We start from the raw sequence: 16,744 nt of genomic DNA, 5'->3' as shown, positions 1-16,744 counted from the left end.
TGATTTTTTTTTTTTTTTCCTGTCGATTCAGCATGTACATGGACCCACACACAAAGGTGGACACACTCTAGACGGGTGTGCCAGGTAGGGCACAAATTAAGACTGTGTCACGCATAATCAATGCTTGCGCAAAAAAAGTTGGTCGCTATATCTGGAGTCACCAACCCGTCGATCGCGAAGATTTTTCAAAATCTGAGAAAAAAAGGTGCGAGCCTCCGCTGACTGCGCGCGCACCTCCCGAAAAAGACGAGACACGACACAACTGTTTTAGACTGAAAAGCAGACCATACAACTGATTTAGAGGCGGGTGCCGGTGTGATGAGATGTACTAATATCCGTCTGCTCGGGCATGATTGTTTTAGGCCTATAATTTATTGATTATTGAGGTAATAGGGATGGCACGGTTTGCTGAAATAAAAAAAACAAACCGTTCGGTTCACCACACACGGTTCGGCACGCGCTTCAACTTAAATCTGACAGCGGTTCAGCTAATAAATGATTCTGTTGATGCATGCGCATTCTGGCTTCCCAGACATTACAAAAACATGAGAGAAAAATATCTATATTGAGCAACTACAATTCATTTTAATCCTTTAATTATATATTATAATTTATTTAAAGCGAATAAATTGTAATGAAAAATAAACAAAATGAAATAGATAAAGTTCAAAATTATCATATTTGGAAGAAAATTATTACGTCTAACAATTAACTACATTTTGACACGACCTGCAAATTAACACTAGGAGTATAGTTGGACGGAAGCAGTGTGACAAAAATACTATCCCATAATTTTGCACAGTAATCTGACAATAAATGTGGCACACCCAGATTTTCATATGCACACCCAGAGTCTATTTTCTGGCTACACTACTGGAATGAACGCTTTTGAATAGAGACCTAAGATTGGTCTCTTTTTAAAGAAGAAAATCAGCAGATTATTGCAGAAGTGAAATCATTTAATAAAAAAAGAAAGTAAAAAATTTTTTAGTAAACTATTTTTATTTAAATAAAATAAATATTTTACAAAACAGGTTTTAATCCAAATTTGCTATAACATTCAAGCAATATGTTTAAATTTGTGTTAAATTTGTGCAAAAGTTGTGTTCTCAATTTGAAGTTCTTTTTTTTTTTTTTTTTTATAGAGGTTACTTTGCAATTTTGTTTTGGTGTTATACCAAATACAGCCACCAGGTGCCATCCAAACCACTTATATTTTTTGGACATTTCTCTTTCAGTAGGCTACATATTACTCATATCACAAAATAAAAAAATGTGGAATCTTAAGACGATGCGTATTTTGTCAAGTGTCAAAAAAGTTTTGATTCCAAAAGATCTTAATATTTTTTTAGAAACCACGCAGTGGGGTTATATTTACATAATATAAAATATAAGTTAGCGCTGTGGAAAGAAACGGTAAAACGGTAGAAAGGTCCGTGTATCAAAACATGATGCGATAGCGGGCTTTGAACAGAGTGGCATGTGATAGATTGATCTTCACCAGACGAACAGAGATCGTACCATCTATTAGGAGTTCAGCTGGTTTTTACCAGGTTTTTACCTTGAACCGGAGAAATTCTCAATACTGTGACAATGTTTGGGGTGTGGCTATATGTATCGCTCCCCATATCGTCCATAAACAACATTAGTTTCGCGAATCGAAAATCACACTTGGGTTTCATCATAACTAGGGACAGCAAGCATTTTTTATTTAATTATTTATTTATTTTTTCCTGAAATGTAGTGATGTAAAATATGCCAGGCTTTAGTTCACGAAAAGGCCACCAGACGGAGCCAAAATACAACTTTTCAAGATCCCTCAACACGTAAAAGTGATTTCACTATTCTTTATTTTTAATTTTTTTGCGAAGTGAGTTAAAAATATTTTGATATTTAACAAACTTTTTATTTGGTTCCCGTGTACACCAATAAGCGATGTAGAAAACGAATGGATGGATGGATTTAATTGGCCACATAAAGACACAGGCACGTGAAGCTATGGTCTTTGGGATTCTCTCTCTCTCTCTCTCTCGCTCTCTCTCTCTCTCCTCAGTGTATCAAGCGCTTCTACGCAACTGAGCATCGCACCTTACCTGAAATCTTTCAGAGACTTTTTCTTGTGTCTGCTGTTTAATGTAGATGTATTTTTAAACATCTAATTGGATGTTCTTGTTGTGTAAGTGTGAGAGAGACCAGGAAGAACAGAAGGACCAGAGGAGTTTTACTACAATGAGACGAATATTGATCCTGATGCTGCTCGCGCTCGGGCTATCCTGCGTGCGCGCGCACAGAGGTAAGCCAGCATGCTATATCAACATATCTTCACATAAAAACGAGATATGATGCATTTCTGAGACACTTTAACGTTTTGAACATGACAAAGAAGTCGGTAGAAATGAATTTGTATTCCCCGAGAGGGTTTATTCCACGAATGCGCACGTCTTCTGAATTTCATTCTTTGGTTTCCAGAGAGTTTTGAAAAGTCGCAGATCAAAATTGTATCCTCATTTAAATGAGTTTTAATTGTTTAATTGTCTTTAGATAAAGTATGAATGTCAGATTTGTAGACGGTCTTTGTTATAAAACACTATAATTTACTGATCACGTGCTGGAACAAAATGTAGCATTAGATATGATGCTGTATGTGTGAATTTGGGATGCAATATTTTTATATGATGCCTTTATCAAAGTTTGAGAGTTTGCATTTGAAAGTAGGGGTTCGTTTTGTATCTGTCTTGTGTGTGTACGTGTACAAATATCTATAAAAATGTTTTTATTGTGCAGAATAATGCTAACGTTTTGTTTTGTTTTTTAGATTAGTTTTCATAAATTCAGTACTTTGCAGCTGCAATCCTGCTGTTTATTTTTTATGACAATAATACAGTAAATCAAGCTTTAAGTGGGTTTAATTTTAGACAACATGATTACCTTTGTTTCCTACAAAGCCCTCTCATAAAATAGACTAGTTTGGAAGTATGTTGGCTCACAAAACTGACTGAAGATATTGAGCTTATAATAATTGATCATGCACAGCTTTTCTCTCTCTTTTCTCCTCCTTTTCTGGTCTTGTATTGTTGTCCTGCCCTGTCCGGTGATGCATGTTCTTGTCTTTCTCTTTCCATCTTCAGTGATTATCCATCCTGTGTTTGTGTATTTCATGATTCACTTCACTAGCTGCAGACTCCTTGGGCTGTTTGTCCCTATCACATGCATAAACAAACCTCCCTCCTTCTCGTCTTCAGACACATAAGATAGAAGTTTATGTCAAAATGTATTTTGCACAAAGTGGTTAATTAAGCCTGGAATGATAAGAAACATTTGGAAATCACACAATAAACCACTACCAAATGTGTCCAGCTGTTATGAGTGTCTCAGTGTCAGCAGATGCTGGATAGATTGGTATTAGTAGTGGACACCTTTGCCTTGGGTTTGCAGTTGCTGTGACACACACAGCGAGCATCTGCTGAATTCTCAGTCTATTGCGTTATGTTTCCAAGCAACAAAAGGCAATGCATTATTAAGAAGAGAAAGGAACCTATGCAGACCTTGGGTTTTCAAATGAATGATATTACGGACATCTTTGTTTATAAAGCAAATAAAATATGTTTCTTATAAGCTCAAGGGTTCAGGTCTGATGCAATATGGTATATCCTGCAAACATCTCTCTTTTGTGCAATATTTTTATATGTTTTCTGGAAGAAAGTATAGATTTTAAATAGGGATGCAAAATTATGTAGGCTGATATCAATTATGTTTGATAACGGCGCACTCATTTACATCTTTTTTACATTTAAATTAAATGAGCTTCATCAAGTGCTCACTTAAGGTTAAACTTTATTGAAACTACTAACTTAGCACACTGTTAAAATAATCTTGAATATTAATCTTTCCAATAGAATATTGTGATGTCTAAATTCCTTGATATTTAATCTATCAGTGAAACTAATTTGAAACAATGTAATGTTAGGTATTGTTCTTAATAAAAGTTTTGCTACTATACTTTTTATTAGGCCTATTCATCATATTATTCTACAGTTTCTTATTGTAATATTTTCAAATCTTGATCAAGGCTGACAGGTAACATTGAATTTTATACACTCATTGATATTTAAATGTGAAATGTGAATGAAAATGAATGGAAAAGAAAAATAATTACAAAAATATAGCTTAAACAACAATGATTAGGGTTTTGATGCTTTAAGATCGTTAATTGTGTGCATAAAAATACATTATATATGTGACCCTGGACTACAAAACCAGTCATAAGTGTCAATTTTTCAAAATGTACATTTATACATAATCTGAAAGCTGAATGAATAAGCTTTCCATTGATGTATAGTTTGTTAGGATTTGTCAGGAATCTGAGGGGGCAAGAAAATCAAAATTCTGAGAAAATTACTTTTGAAGTTTAAGTTCTTTACAATGCATATTACTAAACAAAAATTAAGTTTTGATACATTTACGGTAGGAAATGTACAAAAAATCTTCATGGAACATGATCTTTAATATCCTACAGATTTTTGGCATTAAAGAAAAATCTATATTTTTGACCAATATAATGTTTTTTTTTTTTTTTTTTTTGTGGGGGGGGGGGGGGCAACTTAAGACTTTTTTTGATAATGGTCACATATTATTTACAAAGCTACGTAAATTAAAGAGGCAAATTACTATTTTCAGATTTATTTATTTTTTACGGCAGTTATCAAATTGAGCCCATACATAAAGATGCCAGGTTTGATGAAAATATCTCATTCCATATGACCATAAAAGTGACACATGCCTAAATGTTTTGATAAATTGTTGATTTATCCTCACAACAGCACAGCTTATATTTGTTGTAAGTCTTTAACAAACGACTGCAGTAAAAAAAAAATCTTGTTTTTTGCATTGTATCCTCTTGGGCCAATCAGAGTCAATGCCATTGTGTACCCAAAGTCTCTAGGCCTTATGGTTCGGTCTAAACGATAGAAATATATTAATACTAAAGTCCTTACATCTACAACAGGGTTTCAGAGTTTCACGCTTGAACCCCTATCTTTGAAAGTGTTTTTTACTGAAAAACAGCCTCACATCACCTTTACACTTCTGTCCTGTTCTTTGGGAGATAGCAGTGCTTGAACTAGAATCAGGAAGCTTGAACAGACCTCGTTAGGCTCTGGGGTTGTCGACTCTTGGGTTTGGTTTCGCTGAGGCAGCGTTCTACATACATTTGATTAATGTGCCGAGCATCTGAACCTGTGTGGGCTCTGACAGCCCTCTGATTGATTGTTAACAGTGTATCATATATATTCATTAGTGGAGTGAGTGTGTCATTATCATCATCATCATCATCACACAAAAGAAGCTACATGTTCCTCCTCTCTCAAATATGTGTGTGTGTGTTTGTATGTGCATGTGTTTGTGTGCATGTGTGTGTGTGTGTGTGTGTGTGTTTGGCTGCTCATGGGAGGCCCACACCATATGTTCATTACTCATTTCTCCTTAAACTCTGTGTTCATGTATGCACAAAATAAAGTCAAAACAAAAGGTTGCAAGTCTTAAAAGTACATATAAATCTAAATGTTTCATTCAGTGTTATTTTACAGTGTTATCATGGTATTATTGGATTTTTTAGTAATAAATGTGGATTATGGTTTTGGAATGGATCTGGAAATCTCAAAACTTTATTCAGGGTTTTTGTGGGTGATGGGAATGTTTCCTGCACTGAAAAAATCATCCCTACAGTAAGATTCAGTTACTTAAGATGCAAAATGAAGATATAAAGTCTTGTTTTCTGCAAAAGTGAACAAAATTAGGTCAATTGATGCTTAATGCATTCACAAATATCTGCCAGTGAGGTATAAAAAAACTATCCCTTCAAACGAAGTTGATTTTGCGGAGTCTGTTTTTTATTTGTTTTGATTAGTCTGATGTGTTCTTGCTTTAATCACATACTGCATTGTTTTCTGATCAGTGTCTCAGCATACAAGCCTTCTTATACTTATTTTGCTTCTCAAGTAAATGTATCTTGATTTCATAATCTTTAGACAGTTTTAATGAAAAAAAAGTCAAAAATACTAAAGAAAACACAACTTGCTGTTACTATAAAATATTTCTATATTAGGTTGGGAATAAGTATTCAAAGGTTTAAGCTTTTATTTTGTAAATGTGCCCCCTACTTTTACATTTTGAAAACATGAATGATTTTACTTCTCTTCAATTTAACTGATTTATTTAAAATGTATAACCAGAATGTATTTTAGAATTTTTGGATTTGAAACGTCTTTTTGTTAATTGTATACCTTGTGTAATTTATTCTGTGATCGCCACGAAAATAACCTTGATGCTGGCATGGCATTAAAAAGTGAACAAATAAATAAATATGTTCCCTTCAATTTATTCCTTCACGTTGTCTTAAAAAGTCCTTTAAGAAGAAATGTACCTTCATAAAACCTGCAGAAACCCTGTTATTGCTGACAGCATCTAGCAAAGTACATACTACTAGTACATCCTCATTCCTTCTCTTACATATAACACAAAACAATACTGTCACATGACCTCAATCATATCTGCATAGACGAAAACAACAATCATTTTTATACCATTATATTTATTAAATTCCTGTAACCTAGTTCTGTCATTCTCCCTGTGCTCTGGGCTCATTTCCCTCCATAACAGTGATGAAAGGAACCATTTTGGCTTTAAATGCACAAGACTGTAAAGGAGCCATTCTGGCTCTGAGCTCCCATCTGTATCACGAGCCCAATGAGGCTGCAGGGGTGCAGTCGCGCTCCTTCAATGCCCACTGCCCTGCTGCTGTGGAAAATGTTGATCATCATGAGCGCTGTGGTTAGGAGTGGAGCTGTGAGCCGTGTTAGTACTAATGCTAACTGGATTCATGCTGAGGAACCACTCATATGCTGTTAATGCCGTGTCTCATAAAACAGGCCTTTATGTTGTAGAAATAAAAGACACTGAAGCAGATTCTCAACTTTCCATCAGAAAATCACTTTTAGGTCACTGACCACAGTTAGCAACCGCCTATATCATATACCAGGGTCCACCATCATAGCTTTTTAGATGTGGGTGTCGATGCACCCAGTTCTTAATTTAATTTTACTCCAATTCTGATTAATTTAGGCAAATTCTTATATATTTTAATATTTTAAAATGTAGTAATATTTATTATTTTCCTTGCATAATAAATTCTTTCTCACAGGTAATTCTAACTTGGTAAATAATAAATAGAATAATAAAAAATAAAGATTTTTTTTAAATACGTTAATCTCATCAAATATAAATATTAATTTTGAAAGTTAACAACAAGGCCTAAAATATATAATAACTTTATAACAAACTATAATAACTAACACAAACTATAATAACTAACACAAACTATATAACGGATATAATAATCAACACAATATCAGGTAAACCAACCAAAATAAACTTATTTATGAAACTGTGATATATATTACAACTACATATTAAGTGAATGATATAGTAAAACTATATATATACTATATATATTATATATACTATATATACTATATATATATATATATATATCTGTGTGTGTGTGTGTGTGTGTTTGTCATTATTTTTAAACTATTGCAGTCAATCTTGATTACATACTCTGTATAAAAAATGACTTGTTTTGTCATGGGGTTGTAGCTTTGGCAGCAAATTCATGAACTGATAAAAAGACTTGTGGGAAATCAGTGTCAAGCTGACTGAAATAAACATTTTGATTAATTGGGGAAAGAATACATTTACATTTATTATTCATATGTTTGTTTTTGTTTTTTAGCTACATTAAAACTACATTTTTGCTAGAAATACCCATGCATTTTACAAACATGATGGTATTGGTAAGAATATAAAGGAGATGAGAGAACCAGAGAACATGCATTTGGGTGGGAGATTGGACACTCGGGATGCAGGAAAACCCATAACAGCTGCCAGCGGATTAAAACAGCTTTAAGACAGATTAACACTTTATTTCCTCTGTTGTGCATGTGAGAAAAAGAGAGAAAGAGACTCTTTTGAGTTGGTTCTGCAAGCTTTTTGACTGACCCAGAATGAGAATCTATAACTGTGTTGATTTAGAGCATTTGTGATAGTTTTAATAAATATGTTTTCTTCTCTGCAGGCTATAAAGTGGACTGCTGTGTTTATCAGTCAACGGAAGTCCTTGTTTTCCATGTCTTTTAAAAAGAAGTAGATTTTTAGTGATTTGGCCCCCATTCAATCTCCTACTCCCCATTTCCCTCATCTTTCTTTCTGTCCTCTTTTCTTTACCTTTCTCCTGTGCTTTTCTCAGCTTTAGTTGGTCTCTCTGGGACATAAAACAAGTAAATGATATGGCCCTGACCTTTAGAGGGCATGCTTTATTTCTTATAAGAAGAAAAATTGTGGATGGAGAGAAGAAGGTGAGAACAGATCAGGTGCACATGTGGGTTAACCTTTCCAAGGTGTAATTCACAAAATTAATTATAGATGATTGTATATTTTCATTTTCTGTTTCTATTCTGACTCTATTCTTCTATTCAGTGTCTGGTTAGACATCAAATTATTTAGTTTGTATATGGTCTTAAAGATAAAAAAAAAGCCTTTGACAGTCATTTTTTTAAACATAATTGTTTGTAAAACGTAAAAATTATTGGCTGCTGTAAGCTACCAGCTCATTTTTAAATGGTTGGTTATAAAATGCACTGATTTATGATTCAACTTCATACTGCAATATAGGCTCAGCAATGTGTATCTGACACAATTATAGTCTTTCTTTACTGCACATGCATGTAATTTGAACATTAATTTTCTCCACAAGTGCCTATAGGGTCTTGAGGATTTGAAAAAACTGCTCCATCTAAAGACAGATCGACTAAAGAACAATCCAGAAAGTTGCTGTTTGGAGTCCTAACATTGTTGTGTGATGCTTACAACAAACTATTGTAACATTGTTGTGTTAAAGGGTGACATTCATAGCAGTGTGAATTGATTGGCTGTTTTTGAAAATCATGCCTTGGTGAACATTACAGAGGATGCAGCAAAAGTATTTCAAAACAGATTTAAAATGGTTTGCTTTTGTAAATTAAAGACCACATCTTTCTCTTTGTCTTAGTGAATAAGCACAAGCCGTGGATCGAGAGCTCATACCACGGCATCATCACAGAAAACACAGATGCGGTTCTGCTGGACCCTCCTTTAGTGGCTCTGGACAAAGACGCTCCAGTTCCATATGCTGGTAAGGAAGCAAGAAATGAGCACTTTATAGGCTACTGGGTTTGTAGTACAGTGCTGTACACACATCTTTCCTGAGGCTGTTTCAGCTGATCAGTGTGTGTGTGTGTGTTTGTGTGTGTCTGTGCACTCCATCTGTTCTTTCTGATTATTAGATGCTTTATGCTTTTCCAGATCCTCTGCTGTTTGCCAGATTACACTGCCAATGTATCAGATCCTCCAGCTGAACTGTATTTCTCTGATACACTTAAACTGAGTCACTGCTTAAGGACACACACACACACACACACACACACACACAGACACACACACAGCCAGCATTGCCTCTATCTATCTATCTATCTATCACCTGTTGATCCATACATCATCCATCCATCCATGATCACCTCTTGCTCAATCTATACATCCATCACTTGTTGTTCTATCATCCATGCATCCATCTATCCATTCCACTTATCCATCCATCTGTCCATAACCTGTTACTCCATCCATCCATCACATGTTGTTCCATCCATCCATCATTATCTGTTGTTCTATCATCCATCCATCCATCCATGCATCACCTGTTGCTCCATCCATCACGTTGTTCTATCCAACCCATTGTTATATTCGTCCATCCAACCATTGCTTGTTGTTCCATCCATCCATCTACCCATCCATCCATCCGTCCATCCATCAACTGTTGCTTCATCCATTCATTGTTATTTTATCCATCACATGTTGTTCTTTCCAACCTGTTGTTATATCCATCCATACATGGGTTGTTGTTCTATCCATCCTTCCATCCATTGCCTGTTGTTCTATCCATCTTCCATCCTTCACCTGTTGCTCCATCCATCCATCACATGTTGTTCTATCCATCCAACCATCCTTCCATCCATCACCTGTTGCTCCATAGATCCATCCATCCTTCGCCTGTTGCTCCGTCCATCCATCCATCCATCCATCCATCACATGTTGTTCTATCCATCCAACCATCCTTCCATCCATCACCTGTTGTTCTACCCATCCATCCATCCATCCATCACCTGTTGTTCTACCCATCCATCCATCCATCCATCCATCCATCCATCACCTGTTGTTCTACCCATCCATCCATCCATTGTAAAACCATCATTCGGTTTGTCTTGATAAACTTTGCTTCAAAGTTAAAAAATACATTAATTTATGACTTTCTCTGAATTTTAATGCATTCCATTAGATCTAAATTTAAATGTCAATTCTGCATCCTGTTCTCTCACTCTTCTGTCTCACTTCAACTGAAAACGCGTCTCATTTCAGTTCTGAATGGCGCACAACCCTGCAGTTCCAATCAACTTGGAATTCTAAAGCATCTCAAAGCAATTTAAAAAGATACAGGAAGAATTAATTTTAAAATAACAATTAACATAGTTCAAAAAGGAAGTCTTCCTCTTTACCCTTCCTCCCTCTTTTTACCCTATTCTTTCATTTTTCCATCTCTGATGATTTAGTGCCACTGGCGGTTTTCATTTTCTCTCCATGAAATACTATCAGATTTAACAATCTCTTCTCTTTCTTATTCCTCCTAAATAAATTAGTTCTTTAGGGAGTGTTAGTGGAGTTTTTACTGGCAGAATTCTAGTCAGACAGCTGCTGCTGAAAGAGACCCATCCCTTCAGAAACACACTGCGATCCCTGATATCTAACACACATACACTTATTAATTTCTGTTTTTTTTCAACCTAAAATGTAATCAAAATGAAGCCATGACATGTATATATGTATGAATAATCTATACTTTACACACCACTCATGGTGCATTTCAATATCAAGGAAAATAATAGCACAAAATATCACCCAACACGATTGCACTATTCTTTCAATAAACCTCCACTTTGATCTACATTCATTTGTGTGTAAGCTTCTTTAGACCTACAGCCCAGCCGAAAAGAAGCTGTGCTTCACTGTGATTCTGTGAAAATGCTTTTTCAAGGGGAAATGACCTTGCATTTGGTTTCAGTACATTTCTAGACACCAAAATAATATTAATAAGAAAACACACACATTTTACAATTGAAGTGACATCTGTGCATCTCCACTGTTCGGAAGCACCAGTATCACTACAGCAGAACTGACACTGAAGCTCAGATGTTTGCTCAGATGTTCACATCTTACCCAGCATATTCGTCCATGTGATTTATTGCTACATGTGACCTTTACACAAACATCCCTGACTGTATTCTGACAAGAAGATTAATTATCTAGTGTACATAATACATTCCCATGAGAGGAACGGAAAGGGGAGAAAGAAAGAAAGTATAAAGGAGTTCTAGGTTATATCTCATAAAAATTCAGAGCAACAGGGTATTATTCTTCATATTAAACCACCAAAAACAAGCTAAAGTATTCTGTTTTTACAGGGACAAAAATATACATTAATCTATTATTGTTACATATTTTAAATACAAATTTAAGTATAAGAAATTACATTTTCTCAAATCACGCTTCATTGGCATCTATGGAAAAAATACATTCATACAAGATGACTCTTCATATAAACTTGTAATATTTTGAAACAAATAATATTTTGTGTTATATATTAGAAATATTACAATTTAATATTTGCAATTATTTATAAATAACTGTAGCCTATAATATTTTTTCAGTTTCATTATTATGTATACTTTATTATTTATAAATAATGTCATAATATGTAATAATATGTAATTTAAAAATACCCATCACTGAAAATACACAACTTATTATGCATATATATATATATATATATATATATATATATATATATATATATATATATATATATATATATATATACAATATTTATAAAGAAATCATACTTAATATTATATATTTGAAATTATTCTAATTTAATATTACTTTCTAATTATAATGTCAGAATTATTTATAGATAATTAAAACACATAGATACAGACAGACAGACAGACAGACAGACAGATAGACAGATAGATAGATAGATAGATAGATAGATAGATAGATGTGAACTACTTGAAGTTTAATGTTGTTAAGTTTATAGCATTTCAGCTTCACCACTTCAGACCAAACAAACCAAGAAAATATTTTCATGCATGCAGAAACACACGTCTGGTTGAATTATGTTTTTGTTGGAAACTCAAACTGTCTTCAGTGTGTGTTACAGGTAATGTACCTATAAAATGTAATTAAAAATAAAGTGTGATTAATGGTTCTCCAGCAACTACCGATGAAGTGTAATTAATTAAGAGGGCGTAATTTATGTTGAAGCAAGACTGAGTTTGTTACGAGGGTAATTGCTGGCAGGTTACAAAACAACATGCTGAATAATTGATGGGTGTGATGCTCCAGTGATTAGAGCAGATCGCTGTAACGGAGCAGCGGTTATACAGAGTCGAGTGCATGAAAACAGCCAGAGGTTCTTAAAGTCAAAGGCTGCTGTGAATGCAAGATCAAATGCAGGATTTATCATGTTGTTTCTAAGCAATCCTTTGATAGGTTTCAGTCATAAATGCTTTAAAGAACTTTAGCTTAAAATAAATAAGAGTGTAGACTGTATAAACCAAAAGTACAGTCAATGGTAGTTATAAAAGAGGATAAATGCAGTTATTCTGAAGGAAGTTTCAGAAGGAACACATAGATGGAAGTTATGTAGTACTTCTGAAATGTGTCTTAACCACTTTAAGACTCTGGGATCTGAAAATAATATTTATTAAGTGCCAAATGAGAGTAAAAATCCTGTAGATAAAAGATAGACTATTTGCCAGTGGGTGCCCGGAATGCAGAAAATGTTTTTGTTGCTAAATGCAAGGAAAATGGCTAAAAATTGTCATTGTCATAGGTAAATAAAAAAAATAAATTATTTAAAGATACTATCCAATTATATATGTAATTAAATTAATGTAATTGTTATATAAACACACACACACACACACACATATATATATATATATAAAATGATATCTTTATATATCAAATACAGTGGTGTCAAAAGTACTGGCATTCATTACTCAAGTAGAAGTATAGATACTAGGGTTTAAAAAGACTTTTGTAGAAGTTGAAGTATCAACTCAAGCTTTTTACTCAAGTAAAAGTGTAAAAGTACTGGTTTAAAAAAATACTTAAAGTATAAAAGTAAAAGTAATGTAAGGGGAAAAAAATGCCATTAAGAACAAAAGCTTAGGCCGCACCACAGGGGCCTATTGTGTACTACCCCACCTCCTCAAAAAACATTTTTCTAAAGGCCATATGCCATAATGACTATAATGTTATATTAAAATGTTCATGTTGAAAAATTTGGGATGCACTAGGCTTCCTGTTTCAGCCGCATATATGAAAATACAAAAATGGTGTGCACATCCCAAACATCCAATTAGGACACAGGTGCAAGACAACTGAATGATATAGACAAATAAAGAAGTGAAGTCTGAACACTGAAAACTACTGCTCCAGAGGAATTTACAGTTTTTTTCAATCGCTAACAAGCGCTTAACCATACTTCAGATACTTTTTCTAAACTCTTAACACAGACTCACATCTACAAAACACAATTGGCCAAATGGATAATTTCCTTCTCAAAAACACATTTTGTTAAATATATACTAAATCTTCATTTCAAAATAGAACACATCTTTCTCTGCACACACCAACTTTACCAAAACACTGGAAATCTGACTCAAAATTAAATTATTCTGTCAAAGAATAACACTTGTTTTCACCTCAAAAGGTACATGCAGTCAATCAAAGTACACCAGGTTTCAAAATACTGGCTATTGTTGACATTACAAAAACTGCATAGACTTTTCAGTCTCAGTTTTACAGGTATTTGCATGTAAAAAATGCAATTCACTGTTTTACACTGAATTTCTTGGTTAGGAACTGCATGTCCAAAAGCTATTTTTTTCCTTTACTGTTTACTGCAGGAGGTACAGTAGAAACACGGTATGATAGAACAGAAAAGGTTTGACAGTATTGCTTACAGTGAAAAAAATATCCATAAAACACATAAGAGCATTCTGAACGAAAAAACAACAACAGCAAAAAGGCCAGAATAAAAAAAAGGCGCGGGGGGGGGGGGGGGGTAAAATAACAACAATCTCTCACTGCTCATCTCACTGCTCCTGCTCCTCTCACTGCTCCTCTCACTGCTCCTCTCAATGCTCCTCTCAATGCTCCTCTCACTGCTCCTCTCACTGCTACTGCTCCTCTCACTGCTCATCTCACTGCTCCTGCTCCTCTCACTGCTCCTCTCACTGCTCCTCTCAATGCTCCTCTCACTGCTACTGCTCCTCTCACTGCTCATCTCACTGCTCCTGCTCCTCTCACTGCTCCTCTCACTGCTCATCTCACTGCTCCTGCTCCTCTCACTGCTCCTCTCAATGCTCCTCTCACTGCTACTGCTCCTCTCACTGCTCATCTCACTGCTCCTCTCAATGCTCCTCTCACTGCTACTGCTCCTCTCACTGCTCATCTCACTGCTCCTCTCAATGCTCCTCTCACTGCTCCTCTCACTGCTCCTCTCACTGCTACTGCTCCTCTCACTGCTCATCTCACTGCTCCTGCTCCTCTCACTGCTCATCTCACTGCTCCTGCTCCTCTCACTGCTACTGCTCCTCTCACTGCTCATCTCACTGCTCCTCTCAATGCTCCTCTCACTGCTCCTCTCACTGCTCCTCTCACTGCTACTGCTCCTCTCACTGCTCATCTCACTGCTCCTGCTCCTCTCACTGCTCCTCTCAATGCTCCTCTCACTGCTACTGCTCCTCTCACTGCTCCTCTCACTGCTCCTCTCAATGCTCCTCTCACTGCTACTGCTCCTCTCACTGCTCATCTCACTGCTCCTGCTCCTCTCAATGCTCCTCTCACTGCTACTGCTCCTCTCACTGCTCCTCTCACTGCTACTGCTCCTCTCACTGCTCATCTCACTGCTCCTCTCACTGCTCCTCTCAATGCTCCTCTCACTGCTACTGCTCCTCTCACTGCTCATCTCACTGCTCCTGCTCCTCTCACTGCTCCTCTCACTGCTCATCTCACTGCTCCTGCTCCTCTCACTGCTCCTCTCAATGCTCCTCTCACTGCTACTGCTCCTCTCACTGCTCATCTCACTGCTCCTGCTCCTCTCACTGCTCCTCTCACTGCTCCTCTCAATGCTCCTCTCACTGCTACTGCTCCTCTCACTGCTCATCTCACTGCTCCTGCTCCTCTCACTGCTCCTCTCACTGCTCCTCTCACTGCTCCTCTCAATGCTCCTCTCACTGCTACTGCTCCTCTCACTGCTCATCTCACTGCTCCTGCATCTCTCACTGCTCCTCTCAATGCTCCTCTCACTGCTACTGCTCCTCTCACTGCTCATCTCACTGCTCCTGCTCCTCTCACTGCTCCTCTCACTGCTCCTCTCAATGCTCCTCTCACTGCTACTGCTCCTCTCACTGCTCATCTCACTGCTCCTGCATCTCTCACTGCTCCTCTCAATGCTCCTCTCGCTGCTCCTCTCAATGCTCCTCTCACTGCTACTGCTCCTCTCACTGCTCATCTCACTGCTCCTGCATCTCTCACTGCTCCTCTCAATGCTCCTCTCGCTGCTACTGCTCCTCTCACTGCTCATCTCACTGCTCCTGCTCCTCTCACTGCTCCTCTCACTGCTCCTCTCAATGCTCCTCTCACTGCTACTGCTCCTCTCACTGCTCCTGCTCCTCTCACTGCTCATCTCACTGCTCCTGCTCCTCTCACTGCTCCTCTCAATGCTCCTCTCACTGCTACTGCTCCTCTCACTGCTCCTGCATCTCTCACTGCTCCTCTCACTGCTCCTGCTTCTCTCACTGCTCCTGCTCCTCTCACTGCTCTTGCACCTCTCACTGCTCCTGCTCCTCTCACTGCATATCTCACTGGGCCTGCTCTTCTCCCTGGGCCCCTTGCTCTTACTCTTCCTCGTCCATACATTACAGTGTTTGTCTTTTCTGTTTCCAAAAATATCACTCTTCAAAGTCCTCCCTTTATTGTATACAGTTTTTCTCAGTCACTTTGGTGCATTTTTCAAAACAGAAATGAAATTCTCAAAACTACTTGTACAACCTCCACATCATCTAGCCATTTATACACATCATAAAACCAGTTTCTCATTCTTTTGAACAAGTTGCGATTGCTTTTGTACATTCATGCAATTGATTATGCATGTTTATCGGCAGTTTCCTACATTATCAGTTGCTCATGTCATGTTGCTCAAAATGTATTGCATAGTTTTCTGTGCAACAGTCTTACCCTTCAAAACATCTAGTCTTTAGTTCATCATATAAGTCATTAAATGCAAAATGGTTAATCTAGTTGTCAAAAACTGCCTAGCACACTTTTTATATTTATTTTTACACATTATTATTAGACTTTTTGTACATTTGGCATGAATTGTCCAAGTGAATCTTGACTTATGAAGAGAATGTATATGATAAACCAATGATAAACCCTTTCTCTGAAATAGCTCAAAGGTTCATCTCATGAATCTTCAGTTGAAAAGCTTATACTGTATAGACAGAGGACAACACAAGAGTTACACATT

General features: G+C 36.5%; 1 protein-coding gene across 1 annotated transcript in view; it reads left to right on the top strand.

The window, feature by feature from the left end:
* The first annotated feature begins 1,924 nt into the window (after positions 1 to 1,924).
* LOC113114730 (calsyntenin-2-like) overlaps positions 1,925 to 16,744 on the top strand; it is a 51,905-nt gene continuing 37,085 nt past the window's right edge. Inside the window, exons 1-2 of the mRNA XM_026281669.1 lie at positions 1,925 to 2,293; positions 9,104 to 9,226. Of these exons, the coding sequence (XP_026137454.1) occupies positions 2,164 to 2,293; positions 9,104 to 9,226 (253 nt within the window). The 5' untranslated portion in view covers positions 1,925 to 2,163. The remainder of the gene's footprint in view (positions 2,294 to 9,103; positions 9,227 to 16,744) is intronic.

Source organism: Carassius auratus, chromosome 15 (assembly GCF_003368295.1).
Source record: "Carassius auratus strain Wakin chromosome 15, ASM336829v1, whole genome shotgun sequence".
In the NCBI taxonomy this organism is placed as follows: Eukaryota; Metazoa; Chordata; class Actinopteri; order Cypriniformes; family Cyprinidae; genus Carassius; species Carassius auratus.
Note: the sequence above shows the minus strand (reverse complement) of the source record. Positions and strands in the feature narration are given on the sequence as shown.